At 45.1% G+C, this 17,891-nt stretch overlaps 1 protein-coding gene across 4 annotated transcripts in view; it reads left to right on the top strand.

Annotated features, from left to right (window-relative positions):
• Positions 1–16,389, top strand: part of ZNF518B (zinc finger protein 518B) — a 21,198-nt gene extending 4,809 nt beyond the window's left edge. For 2 of the 4 annotated variants that reach the window (XM_073891426.1, XM_025887400.2), the window contains exon 2: positions 9,737–16,389. In XM_073891426.1, coding sequence (XP_073747527.1) covers positions 9,940–13,182 — 3,243 coding nt within the window. In that variant the 5' untranslated portion in view covers positions 9,737–9,939 and the 3' untranslated portion in view covers positions 13,183–16,389. Of the gene's footprint in view, positions 1–2,520; positions 2,613–3,592; positions 3,745–8,873; positions 9,016–9,736 lie in introns of all 4 variants that reach the window. The other 2 variants (XM_073891424.1, XM_073891425.1) reach the window with 2 other exon arrangements.
• Positions 16,390–17,891: the final 1,502 nt, after the last annotated feature.

The raw sequence follows: 17,891 nt of genomic DNA, 5'->3' as shown, positions 1-17,891 counted from the left end.
GGGCGGGGCGGGGGCTTCGGGCCGGGGGCTGCCCAGACCCCCGCGCCGGGGCGGCGGCGGGGTGCGGGCCCTTTGTGCCGCCGCGACCCCGCAGGCTCGGCCCCCGCGCGCCGGTCGCGACGTGCGGCGGCGGCGTGCGGGCTGCGGGGCCGCCGGTGTGGAGCCGCGGAGCCGGCCTCCTCCGCCCGCCCCCAGCGTTTTAAATGATGCATCTCTTGCGAGGATTTCTACCGGTCGGCTCCGAGCAGGAAGTGTCGTCAGGAGGCCATTTTTAAAAGCCTCCTGCGGGCCTCGGAGGTAAGCGTTGACGTGGTGTGACTCTCAGTGGTTAGAGGAGACCCGGCGGCCCCGCCACGGCCGGGCCGGCCCCGGCGGACCACGCACTAAGCCCCCGCGCCCGCGCCTCCCGTCCTAGCACCACGTTGTTAGATGTGGACTCGCCTTGGATACCGTGTACCATCGGTGTGAGAGTGCCAACAATAAACTTGAAAACCGGACTGGCATTGTCTTTCCTTGGGAGTTTCGCGGCGTTTGCCCCGGGAAGGGCTTGTCCACGGAGGACCTGTGCATCTTTTGTGGGAGAGGGGAGTCAGGGGAGGGTGGATGGTGAAGGTTTGACTTGCTCCGATGCTGATGGCAGCCTTTGTGGGACCTCCCCATCCCAGCTGCCCTTTCTGTCTTGCGATCTGGGGTTGTTGGGCAGTTTCAGGCAGGGTGCAAAAAAGTGAGTATTTCTTCACCGGAAAGGGAAACCAAAGGAGAGAAAGAAAGAGAACACTTACGTCCCTCTATGTAAATGTACCGCATTAAAATAACGCTGACTTTAAAAACTAGGATAATGAACAATTAGCCTAACATTAAACAAGTTAAAAAGTGAAATAGCACTTTGTCCTGTTTTTGAAAGTGTACACAGCTAAATTGTAATGTTGTGTTACAGCCTTTGAGGATTAATACCTAAGTTTAGAATTGAAGCCACCAAGAGTAAGACAGCCGTGGTCTCCAGGAGCTTGCAGTGCTTTCCTAGAGGAAAGGAGGGAGAATAGGAATGTAGGTCTTACTCCTTCTCTGAGTCACGGATGCAAAGTTCAGCCCAGCTAGTGATGTATGTACACAGCAGGAGATACTGGTGGAGGGTTCTCGAAGCCCAGCAAATAGGTGTTTAGAAACCAGTATCATAAAGTCTCTTCAGAATGCAAGGAGAATGGTAGGCTGTTTTAATTGTTTGATATCAATGTTCTCTTTCACCTAGGAGGCACTCTTTAAAATTTTTTTTATCCTAGATGTAACATAGCCTTGAAAAATAAGCCTTTTGTATGTGTCCGGTTTTGTTATGCTGATAACATTCATTACAAATGCATTTTGGAAAACAGACAAAGGAGGGCATTATTTTATTGAGCCTCCTCCCTGATACTATGTCAAACTCTGCCGATTTTTTAAAAATTAATTGATAACCAATGTAAAGAAAAAAGAATGCCGTGATCTCCCCTGGTGTATTTGTCTTTAAGTAAGGGGATCCGGGTCAGTTCTTTGGGCAAGAGGAAGAACAAAGAATATTTTTATGGTTGTTGCCATGAAGGCTGGGACATTTCATTCATTCACTCATTTATTCATTCCTTCAACCAATTTGTACTGAGTGCCCCCTGTGCCAAGTCCTGTCCTGTTGACTGATAAACAAGGTCCTCACAGTGAGACTTCCCAGTCCTGGATTGTTCTCAAGCTGCCTGGGGTAGACTGCATTTTCTTTGTTCACGCATGCCAACCCAGCCAATTGCAATTTCCAGAATCCATCCTTGGAATGAAGGGTCCAGAGACTATGTAATCCAGATGTTCTCATCATGGAGTGGGGGTGGCGAGGCAGCAGAATCACCTGGGAAGAATTGTAAACCGCGTGCGCCAGCCCATCTCAGGAAAAGGGCAATCTGATGTATTAGGTCACCTGAGTCCTAGGAAACCTTTTCTTTTTTATTTTAAGTTCCTGTGTTACCTGGCCACACATCCTTGCTTGACAAGTATCTTGGGGGCTCATTCTCCTTATTTTCTAGAAGAAAATTCCCCGGGGGCAACCTAGGCTTCCCAGACCCAGGACTTAAAACCAAGTGCCTGGCTTCTGCTGCAGGGCATTTTGTGTAGTACCTGGCAGCCTCGCAAGGTCCTGGTTGTAGAAGCCTATGCCTGGGCCTGCAGGTGTGAGGCCAGATGGGGCTTGGTGCCTGAGAAGACAAGGCCCAAAATAAGGAAGAGCCCTGGAACTTGCCACGCTTTTGACTCATCTGCAGCTTGACAGCACCGGGCAGGAAGTAAGAACCATACTTGAGTGACAGTAGATGCTGTGACTTCAGTTCACAGTCTCACACAGCCTGCTAGCAGAAAGCAAAAGAATTTAGGTTAGACGCCAGCTGACCAATTCCGTGACCTGGGAAAAGACACACAGCCTCTCCAGCTCTGTCATCTTAGAAGCAGCAGATAATTGAAGGTGTACTTTGAGGACTATTGAGGTAATGTATGAATGTGCCTCTGCAGCCACCCGGCACCCCGTCCACCTGACTTCAGTCAAGATGGTCCAGGATTGCCAAACCCAGCCAGCCACGGAGAGCATCCTGATCAGGTCACTGGTACGGCATTTACTGCTTCACTAAAACCACCCATTTATGACTGCTCTCCATCTCCCATTACACTCCTGAAAGACTGCCTGTGGCAGGTGGTGGGGCGAAAACAGTCCTGGTTTATGTTCATTGTACTCGCACACTGCCGGGCACCGTCCCAGGAACATTTACGTTTCCAAGAATCTGTAAAGTGTTCCTGTCCTTATACACGTTACAGAGAGTGTCAGTGATGACATTTCCAAGGTCAAATGGCTAAGCAAGGGTCGGACCCAGAGTCCGCTTGCCCAGTTACCCCACTACCCTCCAAGGCAGTGGCCTTGCCGCCCTCTCCAGCACCCTTGCCTGGGTGGGTATGTAAAAGATGGCACAACAATGCTCATGGTATTCTTGGCATTCCCACACACTCCTCTGCACCTGTAATGTCAGGTAGTGGTTCTTAACCTTGGCAGTACATTAGATTTACCTGGAAAGCTTTTAAAACTCCCAAAGCCACCCCCACACACAGTGGGGCCCAGGCATCATTATTTTTAAAGCTCTCCAAGAAATCTTAGTGTGCAGTAAGGTGACCATCCCAGTGACCTCCTTCAAAACTAAGTTTAACATCCTGGGCGTATTATGACGAGTTGGTCACCGTAATGCAGCCAAGGTTAATAATCAGTGGTGTAGTGGGGGATATTTTTTCTGTGTTCGATTATACTTTTTATTAAACCCTTAATCCATTTCATCTGCAAAATTTGGTTTTTCTTTAAGCCAAAACAAGGTGGGGAGGAAATACAAAAATATATGTGTCCTTCACCCTAGGTGTGTGTTCAGTAACACACAGTTTTGTAATGTTGCTTGTAATACTCCTTTGTTTTTTACCTTGTATTTTTTTTTAATGCTAACAAGAGTATAATTTCCCCTATGTGATAACTTACTTTGTTTTCTGATATAGTCTCAGTTAAAGAGCTTCACAGTGTCATGTCTGTCTCCAAATAACTCCTTTGTAGATGGGGCTGTGGAGGAGATCCTGGCCTCCAGCCCCCTGAGGACCTCCTGCTGCGAGTCCTTTATCTCATCTGGCTGATTTGTTAAGCTGAGTTTCTGCTGCTCAGGAGTGTCTCCGGATTCTTCTACATTCAAAGGAGTCTTACAAAAACAGGTTGACTTATTTCTTAACAGAACATGTACTGTTTGCCAAGCATAAGGTTACCTGCTGTCTGCATATACCTCTTCCTCACATCAGCATGTAAATTAGGCATTATCATTCCACTCTACAAGTGAGAAAACTCAGGCTCAGGGGAGGTTAACAGATCCAGAATTACACAGCTATTGTGTACAAAACCTAGGTTTTAAACCTTGTTCTTGATCTCCCAAGGTCATTGTCTTTTCCACTCTTATACTTTTCCCCTAGAAAGCAAAGGAATCAGAACAGAGGCTTTCTTGTCCAGCCTTCTTGCCCCATTCTGTGGCCCAAGTGTTACATTTGGTTTCAGAAGGAAATCTAGAATTCCAAAAGCGGTACATTTGTCAGCAATATTTGGAAGTATTTTTTGTCATTCAGGGGCCACCAATTTGCACTTTGGTTATTTCGAAGTGCAAGGTCGTTTGGCAAAAAGAAAATAATACTATGTACCCATTCAGTTCAGTTCTGATTCTTTGTAATGGTCTGAAAGAGTTCTCGCTGAGTGAGCTACCAGCTTCTTCCTAAATACCATTTTACCTGGGCAGTGATAGCACTTTACAGGCCTAATGTTACCTTCCCCCCCCCCCCCCAATCAGGTATTACTTGTCTACATGCTGCTGGGCACTTTGAGGTAGAATGCTTTAAAATTTTGCTTGCTGGGAAACATTTCTTGGACCGGTGTTTGCTATAACTAGACAAAAGGAACAGAAGAAAATCTTTGAGCACCTGTGCTATGGGCTGAGTGCTTTGCATATGTTCTCTTCTTTGGCTCTCCTGATTACCTTTTAAGTTTGACAATCCTAAAGCCTGTTTCCTTGCCTGACAATGAGCAGAGGGAATCACTTGCCTAAGGATCCAACAAATAGGGACAGAATCAGAGTTTGAACTGCATACCTTCCAACTCCATTCCCTTTGCTCTTCATGGGTACTGCAGCTGCATCCCCCCCATCCTGGCAGTGGATATGGCAGAAGCCACATGGAAGGATTTCTGGAGAGAGCACCCTGAATCTGCTTCTCCATCCAAAAATGATAATGCAGTCAGTCAACTACCACTGACTTGGTGGGCATCTCTCACGAACAAAAACTAGGTGATGATGCACATAGAGCACATGTGATGCAATTGGCTAGCCGCTTCTCACATTAACATCCAGCTTGTAAATGTTCATTCACTTACAGGGATATTTCACAGTTCAGCTGGGCTTGGAGAGGAGCAAGGAGGACTAGCTCCTACATAAACCTAAGTTGTAGGGGATACTCTGTATGTGGTTCAAGTATCTTTTCATGTTAGTCACTTTGCCGCTGAGGTTAGGTGATGGTCTTGACCCCAGAGGTAAACTGTGTTTTAGACTATACAACCCAGTAACTACAATTGAAATCATGACGTGAGATTCAGTGTGTATTCTGGAAAGAGCAAGTGCTAGGCAGTGAAGAAGCATGTGTTTTAGCCCCTTTGACTATTCATGTGATTGGCATGATTTCTTTCTCTATTTTCTTTTTTTAATAATTTATGATGTGTAGCTTACCTAAGCACTATACGTCATATTATCACGTAATTTTCATGACATGCCTGTGACATAGGTACTGTTAACTGTATGTTTTACCAATGAGGATGCAGACAGTTGGCCCCAGGTCACACACCTAGAAAGGTATGGCACTGGGATTTCAACCCCTGTAAAATGATTCCAGAGTCTGTAGCTTTAAATCGTGTTACTACTTATTTCTCTTCTAATTTTATTGAGCATTTGACATTTTCAGTACTTAGAAATCCATTGCTTCCATCTTAATAAGAACTTCTACAACCCTCATGGTTTTTATAGGCCCCAGTGTCACTGACCTGGTGTCTGACAAACTTAATCTTTTTCTCCATCTGTCCACATAATAAGTATAAGAAACCAGGGCAAGTGAGCTCAAAGTCAAAAGGAAAAGCCAGCAGCAGGGCATGCTGTACGGCCTTTCCCGAGGAAGAGACAAGACTCAGGAAGCACATTTGTGACACACCATGCACTTTTCGGGGTGTGTCAGTCATCTTTGGCAGATCCTGTAGATAATTCTGCATTAAAAAGCTCATTGCATGCTGTGAAAAAACAGACAATATTCATTGGACACTTGATTTCTTGTGCCCAGGGTTCATAATACTAAGTATTTTCTGTGCTTTTGAGAACCCTCCTAAGTTATCTTTTTTAAAAAAGTAAGTTTCTAGTCCTAGGAGGTCAAATGCAGAGGTTTTGGAATAGAGGCATGCATTTGAAAGGTAGGTCAACACCGAAACTGATGTTAACAGCAGTTTACTGAGTGCCCTTCTAGTGTCAGGCACGCACTACCTTTTATCACCTCACATAAGCCTAGGTTAGTTATCAGACCCCTGGGCAGCGGTTTGCCAAGACGACCCAGCTTCCCAGGTGGTTGGACCTTATGTGAGCCAGACAGCGAGTTGCACGGAGGGAGTGGGCTCTCGAGCCGGTCACTCAGGTGCAACGGCCTCAGATGGGCTCACATGCAGCACCAGCAGCAGAGGACCTTAGTTTTTCCCTGCCATTCACCACGTCCATTCACTCCTGTCATGGGGCCTGCTCAGGTCTTTCCCCTCCGCCCCCCACAATTAGCCACACACGTTACAAAGGCCAAAGAGAACATTACTTGTTTTGAAGAAACCTGACATCCTTGTCACCTGGACTGAGGAAGTGCTGGTGTAGAAGCACTGCATTATCTTGAGAATGGTTTAGAAGCCAGGAAGACAGTTGTAAACAGGTGACCGTAATTCAAACGTGGCCTAGATGTCTTGCCTCCCATTAAACATATGTGCTAATCACAGCCTCGCACTTCCTACCGGCACTTGCTCCTAAGGAATCTTAATTCAGAATAACTGGTGAGATAGTTTTATGGAAACACCTCTGAACAGACTGCACTCCTTCGCCGCTGTAGCTGGCTTGATTCATTCTCTGGGGACATTCCTCCATCAGGATGCTCTCCACTTCTTGCCAAGTATGTGATCTTACCGTCCAGTCTATCTGGGATTTCAAGTTTTCAGTTTTAGGAGGAATGACGCCTCCAAGTTTTAAGAGGACTTGGAAAGAAAATGGCAAAACTGCTTTCTATAAATTTTGAAGAATCCTGGAGGCTGGGAAAGGTGCTGGAAAACTAAAAATGCACAGTTGGAATCCTGGTTTGGGTGAGTCTTCAAATGGAGGAATCTCATCACAAGATTCTTGAGAATTTCTTAGGATTAACATGTAAAATGTTGAAGCAGTTGGTAAGCACATTGTGCCAGGCAAGTGAGTTAGTTACTTCTTCCCTCCCTTCTTCCTCCTGTCTTTTTGCCCCCTCCCTCTCTGTAGTTAGCAGGATTACAGGGCTGGTAGATAGCAGATGTGGTATCAGCTGGTACGCAGATCTTTGGAATTGAGAACCGAGGACTAAATGAGAGAAGAGGTGTGCAGGTTTATAAAGGTGTGCAGGGTCTCTCAAGAGGGATGAGGATGTTTGTAGACCCATTCTCATCTGCTTGAGATTACCTGAGTAATAGCTTAGGTAATAGTTTCCCCTCTCTACACCCTCCTGAGTGTACAGACTGATACTGGGGTTCGCTCAGTGCCCTGCAGCACTCAGTGTCTGACACATAATAGACGCTCAATAAGATGTTGAAGGAATCAGTATTTGTCCACCTAGTATTGCCAGTGTATTATTGACTTCTTACATTTGTGAAAGCAGATGGAGTGAGTGAGAGCTGGGAATCCAAGCTAATCTCGCTTGAGATTACCTGAGTAATAGCAGAAGTTCTGCTTCTAGAAGTTCTGGTACTAGTAGTGTCTCTGGGGTCTCCCTTCACTAAATCCAGTTTACAACTCTGGAAAATGAAATGCATGTGAGCTACGAGTGACTCCTGAAACTTCCACCTGTTGTGTATACAAGGAGTGCAGTGGGAAATGGAAGTCCTTGTCTTTACCCATGCTTACCAGCTTACATGTCCTGCCCTTTTCACAGTCCCCTTGCACAGGTATGTGTTTGAACACTAAAGGCAGAGGGAGCACCTTGTGACCCCAGCGGCCTCTGCCCACTTGCTGCGAGTCTGATTGAGTCCTAGATGCCACCAGGGTTCAGCTGCTTTTGAGAGGAGGCAGCTGTCTTTTGCAAAAGCGAAACAGGGAAAGACAACACTGCCAAAGAAAACAAAGCCTGTTGTTAAACATGGTTTGTTCTTATGGTCCTTTCAAAAAATGCTTGTAAAGGGCAGGTTTTATGCTGGACTTGAATATGCAATAATTCTCTTGACCCTACGTTCAGACTGACTTTGCATGGCTCTTGGCCTGTGAGCAGTGTGCCAGAACGAAGCTGCCAATTCCCCCTCACGTTGCTGCTCATCACCGAACAGACACTCACTGGGTACCTCTGTCTGCCCCTTGACGCTTAGAAGCACCGTAAAACTTCAGAAGTGCTCTCTTACACTCTGGAGTATTTTAGTCATCGTGGCAGCGCTGTGGGAGAGGTTGGACAAGTGTCCTTCATTCTGACTGCCAGATGAAAACACTGAGGCTCAGAAGGCTTCATTGGTTTTTAGAAGATCATAAAATAAACCTGTTTTAGCAGATCCCCAACTAGAATTTTGTTTGGCTCCTAGTTCTTGTATGTTCTGGAGAAAAGAGTGTGTACTTAAAAGTAACTATTTAAAAAAAAAAAAAAAAGGTAACTTTTTATAGAAGGTGTCATCAGCGTCACCCATATTGTGGCACTTGCTGTAGGGACATTTGCGCCTCTGCCACCGCCTCTCACCTCAGCCCCCCGCGCTGCCATTCACACTCACAGACGCTTGTCTCTGCGGCAGCGGGGGGCTCTGTCAGGGTGTAAATCACCTCAGGCCACGTCACTGCCCCCGTCTCCGCCTCAGGTACAGGAAAAGCCACATCCTTACGACTCTGTGCTAGAACCTTCCTTGACCAGCACCCCCACTGCCTCTGACCATATCGCCCTCTCCTTCCTCTCCCTCCTCTCCCTCCTGTCCTTCATCAGTCCCCTCCCTTCTCCGCCTCCTTGCCATTCCTCAGGTGCTGCAGGCCCACATCCCACAGACCTTTGCCTTCCTCTGCTTGAAACTCCCTTCTCCCTGACAGCCGCAGTACCTGCTCCCTGGCTGGCCCAGGTCTCTGCTCAGACGTCAGCTTCATGGGAGGCCTGCCTGACTCCACGCCTCCACGTGCCAGCCGTGCAGCCTCATCACATACTTACTCCTTGTCCCCCTGGCCTTGCTTTATGGTATATTTTTATCAATTACTTATCACCACCCAAGAAATAAATATATTGCCCGTTGCCCCTCACTACACCCTCCTGAGTGTACAGACTGATAACTGGGGTTTGCTCACTGCCCTGCAGCACTCAGTGCCTGACACATAATAGACGCTCAGTAAGATGTTGAAGGAATCAGTATTTGTCTACCTAATATTGCCAGTGTATTATTGACCTCTTATATTTGTGAAAGCAGATGGAGTGAGTGAGAGCTGGGAATCCAAGCTGCTAATTAGCTATCATGTAGAAACAAATGGACACCTGAGCCAAAGCCCTGGCCCTCTCTACCACTTGATAATTTGTGTGTTTAAAAACTGAAATAGCATCCTCCTGTATGAAGTTTTATTTAGGCTAATATGAAATTATACCTGTGAAGTTGCTGGGATGCTCTCTGTGACACCTAAAAATAACTCTCACGTATCAAGGGCTGTTCTGAATGACAGCTGGTTTATGGTTGGTCTAAAGTGATGAGTTTTAGGGTGCTGAATTTAAAAATGTCTTCTATTTAGGCTTCTTATTTGCCATTTCTGTTGTATTATATTTTACTGGCAATTTGTGTTTAAGAAAATATGTCAAGATTTCACATAAAATTCAAAGGTCATTGAAATATAGGAGAAGTTTGGAAATAGATTAAACCTTAGGTTCACATATTAACCATGCTTTATGATGTCTTTTTTTTTTCCCCCTTTAGTGTTGCCCGGAATATCAGAGAATTGGGAACGATCCTATTTTGGGATCGTCCACCTACTGTGGTGGTTTATAAACAAGGATAACTGACTATGCCCCCCAGGAAGTCACTGGTTCTCCGCCAATTATGAAGTTAAATGAAGGATGGCCCCTAAGGATTTTATCATGTGAAGTCTTGCTGGATTTTCTGGCTTTCTCTTTTTAGAAATGCAAATAAAGAAGATGAAGGATATTGGACAGCAGTTATATACCACCCAAGGGAATAACGGACATAATTCCTTGACCATGTCACCCAAACAACCGAATGCTAATAGAGTGATTCGACCAGATAGACAAGAAGCGCAAGCTCTTTTGTGTCAAGGCTCAGAGGCCGAGGCTGCCATGATGACCATTGCTACGTGTGCGAAGTGCAAAAGTGTTCACAAAATCCCGCTTCAAGATTTGAAAAAGGCTACTGGGCCAAGCCAGAAGGAAGACAAATATGTTTGCTTCAAATGCAACCTCGGTGTGGCTACTCCCCATTTTCATTTTGTGAACAGTAATCCCAGTGCTACTCCTATAGGAAATAAAGCCGAAGCCATCGCTGGTTCCGTTAATAAATTTAAGGTAAGGAACTTCAAGCCAGGCAAATACTATTGTGACAAATGTCGGTTTTCCACAAAGGACCCTCTGCAGTACAAAAAGCACACTCTTCAACATGAAGAGATTAAATTCATCTGTTCTCACTGCAGCTACATTTCCTACACAAAAGGGGAGTTCCAGAGGCATCTGGTGAAACACACAGGCATATTCCCATACCAATGTGAGTACTGTGACTATGGTGCTATTAGGAATGACTACATTGTCAAACACAGGCGGAGAGTACACGAGAGGGTCGGGGGAAGGCGGCCGCCCAAAACTGTTGCCAAGCTGGAGCCAAGAAGAACCAACACATCGAAACAAAACACAGAGCTCTTAAAACCTCCCAATCCAAGGACTGCATTTCCAAATAAGTTGTCCGATCAACTCTCAAGGTTCTCCCTCCATACAAATAAAGACAAAATGCACAATATTATGTTGTTGCCTGAATCAAAGGAATACCAAAAAGATGTAGTGTGTATTCCGAATAAAGTGACCCTTTCGGAGCCCAACGAGGGCAGTGTGTTTGAGAACCAAAGCGTGGAGGTAGAAGTGTTGTCCCCGGCAAAAGAGCCGGTGCAGCCGGGAATGCCGTTAACAGTGGTGGCACCGGCAGAACTCGTCGTCCCTGCCAACTGCTTGGCCCAGTTGATGGATGTGAAGGTCGTCAACGGGACCCAGCAGCTTGTCCTCAAACTGTTTCCTCTGGAAGAAAGTAACCGCCCTGAAGCTGCTGGGAGTGAAGGGGGTGATTCTGAGCATATGACTAAAGAGAAGGGTTCGGTCGGACCAGGAAAAATGGTTTCTGCAAGCCAAACGAAGTCCCTGGCGATGGAAGGGCATGTTGGGAAACTGACAGGCATTGATAATCTTCAGTCGTCAGTTCAGAAACAACTTAAAAATGTGAAGTGGGTCAGGTCTTATGATTTTTTCATGTCAAATTCTAGTGCGCACAACCGTGGAGAATCCCTCCTCAACCTGGACACAGTTGAGGATTTCCAGAAAAATAGTATGTATCCACATAGACCGGCTCTTCCTTCTCTCTCCTTGAAAGGTCATTCTCCGGCATCTGTAGCAAAAAACAGTGTTTTCCACAGTCTCGGCACTGCGTCCAGCCCTTTCCCTTATAAAGCTGCTGTTTCTTTGGCTGAAGATGGAAGGAACCCGCATGGCGACTTGCAGCAGTTACTTCCCCGGGCTGTGTCACCTGCAACCATGTCCTTCTCTGGAGAAAAGCGCTTGTTGCCTCTAAGTCCCAATAGCTTGGAATCCAGAAAGGAGATCAGTATTCCTGTAAAAATGGTTCCCTCTCATAGGAAGTCAAAAGACAAGCAGATGGAGGAACCCAAGGCAGTTTCAAATACAGGCCAGATTTCCTCTCAGCCTAAAAGCGAGTACTTGCACATAAATATATCAGGAGACGATAGAATCAGGTCTCAGCCACCCAGGGAGGAGCCTTTGGAATTAAAGAATCCTGAAAGGACTAAGGACTCTTTCGATGGTCCAGTCATCTCATCAGTATTTTCTCTGAGCTCTGGGTCTGAAAACGTCCCTGAGGGTGTTAAGTGGAATAGCTCAACGTCCAAAATAAAGTCAATTGAACTCTTGCGCAGAAAGATAGCTCAGTTAATCGAATCCTGTGGCAAGCCGTCATCTTTGTCTGCAAATAACGCACATCGCCGTTCTGTAGGGCAGGCATCAAAGGGAACTTCGAAAGCTGCTCCTGAAGGTATTCACGAAATTAACGTGTCATTTACTGGCCCTGGCTATTCCACAGGCACGCTCCCAAAACCTCAGGATGATGGTGGTCTTAATGGGCCGCTCACCCAACAGCAAATCTATCCACAGTTTATAGAAGGCAGCAGTGGGAAAACTGAAAGCAGAGTAACCAGGAACGCCCATGTTGCTACTCCAGTGTTGATCCCCAAAGGAGCTGTGTTGAGGGTTCTTAATTCTTCAGAAGACGCCCACATTATAGAGGCAACGTGCGAAGCACCCGTCAGCATACCTTGCAGTGAGAGCCAGTTAATAAAACCCATTCCGTTCTGCCCAGTGAGACAGACAGACTCAGACTTACAGTCTTTGACAAGTGAAAGCGGGCCAATAAACATGTCCCAAAATCTTGATATACCTCTTCGGCCAAAACCAAGAAAAGAGAGTGCTATTTGTGGCACCATGCCTAAAAAAACTAGCCCCTGGCACGGGCAACAAGGAAGCAGTGAACTGAGTAAGCAAGGCAAACTGCTTTCCAGAAGTCTTCCCATAAGTAAAAATAAAACCAAACAAGTGAACTCATCCAAGAAGAAAAGCAAAATCCAGGCCGATCCCAGCCACTATCTCAAGGATCCTTCAATTTTTCAGGTTGCAAGACAGCTTCGACTGATCGCCGCTAAACCAGACCAGTTGATTAAGTGCCCCCGTCGGAACCAGCCCGTCATTGTGTTAAACCATCCTGATGTTGACTCTCCAGAAGTCTCCAATGTGATGAAGGTAATCAACAAGTACAAAGGCAATGTCCTCAAAGTCGTCTTATCGGAGAGGACTAGGTGCCAGTTAGGCATCAGACGGCATCACGTTCGCCTGACCTACCGCAACGTGGAGGAGGCCAATCAGATAAAAAGGCAGATGATGTTGAAAATGAAACTTAAGAAAGTGCATAAAAACAACTACCAGGTGGTGGATTCCTTGCCTGATGACTCATCACAGTGTCTATTTAAGTGCTGGTTTTGTGGGCGGCTGTATGAAGACCAGGAGGAGTGGATGAGTCATGGCCAACGGCATTTGATAGAGGCAACCAGAGATTGGGATGTTCTTTCTTCCAAGGGCAAATAAGTAAAAAACGGTCTTTGAAGCAAATTGTTTTTCTTACTTTTAGTTTATTCTAGTTTGTTTGTCCCCCGCCCCCCGACTCAGTAGGGGAAATACAGATCGTAGGAATGGGAGGACCGCTCATTCTTCAGAAACCTTGTAGGAATGTTGAGAGCCAGGAGTCTTAACCTGAGATAAGAGACTGGACCTTGGAAGGTATTGGAAGCCCCTGAAATAGTATGCACAAATCTATACATGCATTTTTCTGGAGAGAAGTGAAACTTCCAGATTTCCAATGGGATCTGAGACTTTTCTTTGTTTAGCACCCCTTTTTTCTGAGTAGGTACAAATTTTCTGTGATCAGAGGGGCAAGTTTAGAGTGTTTTACACATTGCATACAAAATGCTACTGAGGAATTAAACCCTATCTTGGTGTGCACATCCGTTTTTTTCTGCATTAACTCATGTGCTGCATATTTGGTACATAATGGAAATTATACTTTCTACTTTGTTATCTTAAATTTGGTTATAGAAAAGTGGCTATTCTTTGAAACTCCTCACCCACTCGGCAGTACTCAGAATTGTTGTCTTTAGCACAGAGCATTGTGGTTTTGTTGGCCACTTTAAAGAGTGATTCCAAGGGTTTGCCTGAGCAGTAGATGTTAGGGGAGGAAAGAAACATTTTTAAACCTTTGCTTTCTATTTGAATGTCCTGATTTATGACAGTTGGGGAGGAAATGTGCCTTTAAAAAAAAAAAAAAAAAACGGCATGGTCACAGAGGGAAAATATCTAAAAGTAAGGCTCCTGTTTGCCCGTACCACCCTCACAAACATAAAGTAACCAATTTAAAATGTGAATGAACAGGCTTCTTACGACATAGATAAAACTGGGGAAGACAGTTCAAGGTAGGATTGTGAAGAGACTTACGACTTTAACGTAACCATTAGTTTTCACCTGAGGACTCAGGCACAGACTGGGGGCGGAGGCTGAGCTCTCTCTCTCCACCACTTAGGATTTTGGACACTGCCCCCCAGCCCGTAGCCTGCTGTCCCTCCGGCAGTTACCTGAACCAGCTCTCCTGCGGAGTGACACGCTCCCCTGCCCACCTCCTGTCCCGTTCCTTTTGTGCCTTTGAGGCCCCCTAAGGCTTTCCCTCATGAAAATACAAAAAAACAGGCAGGAATCCACAAAATAGAAAAACATCCCACCATCTTTGTGGAGCTTATAGAAACACTATTCCCAGTTTTCACCGGTAGTCACAGCCTGCTTCTAATGTATCTTCTCCACGGTCTTGTTCTTCTCGCTCACCTTTCCTGGGTAGTAACTCTCGAGAACACCTGCTTCCCTCTCCACCAGCAGACGCCAGGACCACGGCTGGTCCACACAGCACCTTTGTGTGCATTAGGAAACACTCCCTCTGCACCTCCACCACCCCGTGGGCAGGTCGGTGGCCTGGCTGAGGGAGCTCAAGCGGGATTTCGTCCTTGCTCGCCCACTCCACCAGGAAGCGACCACCACGCTGAACACACCCGCAGGGCGGCCCCGGCTCTGTTGTCCTCACTTTAAGACCGCTCCTTCCTTAGGGAATTCAGTAGTGCAGTGAATGAAACTGGGGGGCCATTATTATCTGAAAAAGACTTGAGTGAGATTTCCATTTTGTTGGTTAGTTGGAACTTTCGGATTTTTTTTTACACGTGTGAAAGACTATCTTCTGATAGGTGGGATTGTAATTCTTTGTAGTTGGTTCTCATTACAGATAATCAACATTTCTTATGTCTAATTGAATACATAATCATTAAGTTGGCTAATTGGTTAATTTTTATTGAAATTTAAAACTTGGGTTTTTTTATATGTGTATATATGCGTGTGTGTACACATATAAATATTTTTTACCATACGAAAACTGCAGTAGCTAATTTTCTGATTTCCTATTTTATAATGAAATTATGTGGGCTGGAAAAATATAAGACATTTTATATTCTAGAAATTATTTTGGAAGCACATTTTTATAATGGTGTGATCTCATTTTTAGAAAATGAAAGCACAAGTAAGTGATGAATCTTGATTTATATGAACAAACGAGTAGAAACTCCTGAGGATCATTTCGTTGCAGTATTTCATCCCTTTGCATTTCTAGTTGGTGCTTTTTGGGAAATGGATCCTGTGTACCACTTCACCACATAGAGGAGAGTGCCCTGAAGTGTGAGCCGCGTGTAGATGTGTATCCTGCCGGCACGATGGAAGGCTCCCAAGACACTGAGAAGGGAAGGCTGTGATTTTTTTTTTCTTCCTCCTTCTATACCTCACTGCTTGGTAGCATCTTTCTCGAGAGGCTAGAGCATGACCTTTCAGGAAAGATGACCATGAATCAGGTCAGAGTGTTAAGTAAGTGTCCACATGAAATATACTTTGCAGCATCAGCCGCTTTTCAAGTATTACCTAAAAGTCCGCTTATGTAACTTATATGGAGCTCAATTTTATAAGTAGACTATGTAAGTTTTTTGGGGATTTCCAGAGCTACAGTACCTTTTTGAGGCATTGAGAAGGCTCCTGAAAACTCATAAAAAATGAGAAAGCAAAACATGTCTGTCCTCCCTATATGAAGAACTTTAGGAAATAGCTTGTTAACATGTAGGTAAGTGTCCTGAAACATTTCTAACAAAATTGGACAAGGTAGGGGTAGAATTGTGTTGAGTACTTACATACCCCATCTTGATTTTGAAGGACCTGTACTCACAATTTTTTATTAATAGTACTTACTAATAAAATTTTAAACTTATTTCTTAAGAGTTTCTTACTTTTGGGGGTCAGAAATGAGACCATCTTGTTATAGCTATGACAGAGTGAAAATTTTTAAAAAAATGACTCATAGTCTCATTATATTTTACCCAAATTTTTGTCCCCTGCCCAAAACATTTTGTGAGCCCTACCATGGGCCAAATGCTGTTTGTTAAACTAAACATATATTAACCCTCAAGAGCTCCATCCCTCTTTCTTCACAACCTACTAAGTAAATCATCCCAGGAAACAAAGATGTAACATTGCTCGGCCTTTGGAATAATTTTTGAATCTGTAAATGTCTCTGAGCAGAAAACAAAACATTGCATAACGCGTTTTAAGCATTATTGTAAGTCCTGTGTTAACGGTGTGTTTGCTGCTCTGGTTTTGAAACACGTTTGTACATAAAGAAGTTGGCGTAAATTTTGTTAAATAAAGCAACTGTAAAATGTTCTCTGCCCTTTTATTTCAGTGTCGGGGGGCTATTTATTACATAGCCTCTCTTGCGGGGTACGTCTCTGAAACATGGAATGGCGTGCCTCCGTACAGCACAGGTGCCTTGAGTTCCAGCAGGGCATATTTTGGAGTCGATGCACTGCTGGTTAACCGTGCATACCCTGAAATGACACCAGGTTCCTTTTTTGTTTTGCTTTGCCTTAAATTCACAAGAGGTGCTGGTTTGGGCAGCAGTAACAGTTTCCATCCCATGTTCTGTAGCCTCATCAGGGATGGTATGTGGCCACTGCACCTGCCCTCGCTGTCTGGCCTCTCAGCGAGGAGGGGGCTGGGGAGGGAGAGTTGCCGAGCGGTTGACGAGCCTGCTGGACCACGTGGGCAGCTGCACTGTGACGCCGTCTGTGCAGACATCCTCAGCTCTGGCTCCACGCATACCCGGGAGGAAAGAGGACGAGGGTATTCGGTGGGGGCTTGGTTCTCTCATCTCATCCCAAGGGGTCAAAAAGGGAAAAGGAGAAATGGACTTGAGTTTTGGCAGACCCTGAAGAAAACATGACTTAAAATCAGCAATTTGCTGTTCTCATTTGTTAGCTGAGAGGAGTTGTCATCCTCCATCCCATAGATCTAGTCTAATAAGTGGTAAGTGGTCGCCTTTGGTTATTTAGGGGGGAATGGAAATCAAATAAGGCAGTGGAAGCCTCAGGGGGGGTTGAATTGCATGTGGACGACCAGGGGTAGCTGCGGTGTGAACAGAGTAGGGGCCTGGGAAGAAGCTGATGTCCAGGCCAGAAAGCGAGGGAGTGGCAGTTGCTAAGCCACATTTTGTTGTGAAGAAAACGTCAATTCAAGAAAGATGAACGTTTACATGAAGATGAGCGAAGTAACGTGCAAGCTGGTGTTTTGGCAGGAAACTCCCTGGCATCTGTAAAGCTCTTTGCAACATGTAGAGCCTTTTGCCGCCACAGGTTACACTCAGTATGAATTGACTTCTTAAGGTTCTAGCAGGGATCAGACGCCTTAGGATGGGATGAAATAGCATTCCGAGGAATGTGCACTTCGTCTAGAGCAGTGCTGTCCAATAGGAATATAAAGCGGGCCCCATATGTAATCTGAACTCTCTAGGAGCCACATTTAGGAGAGGAAAAAGCAGGTGAAGTTAAATGTTTTATTTGACCCAATCATCTAAAATACCAAAACATTTTCAATAAACATAAAATTGCTTGAGATATTTTGTGTATATAAACACACACACATACAAAGTATATATATACACTGTTTAAAACAAAATCTTTAGAAACCTGGTATGTATTTTCAACTTAAAGGTTTACATTTTAATGCTAAATTTTCATTTATAATGAGATACAGTCTTACCAAAACACTTAAGCTGTGTTGAGTGGCAAGATTTTAACTGCTTCCGGTTTTCAATTTAAATGAGAAATTCAGTTCAGGAACCCCAGCCACACTTCAGATGTTCATTACCCACGTGTATCTAGTGTTTA

This window comes from Callorhinus ursinus, unplaced genomic scaffold, assembly GCF_003265705.2.
Source record: "Callorhinus ursinus isolate GAN/ISIS: 27379988/994484 unplaced genomic scaffold, GSC_fseal_2.0 scaffold4, whole genome shotgun sequence".
NCBI classification, from domain to species: domain Eukaryota; kingdom Metazoa; phylum Chordata; class Mammalia; order Carnivora; family Otariidae; genus Callorhinus; species Callorhinus ursinus.
The sequence above is the reverse complement of the archived record's forward strand: the minus strand, read 5'-3'. Positions and strand labels throughout refer to the sequence as shown.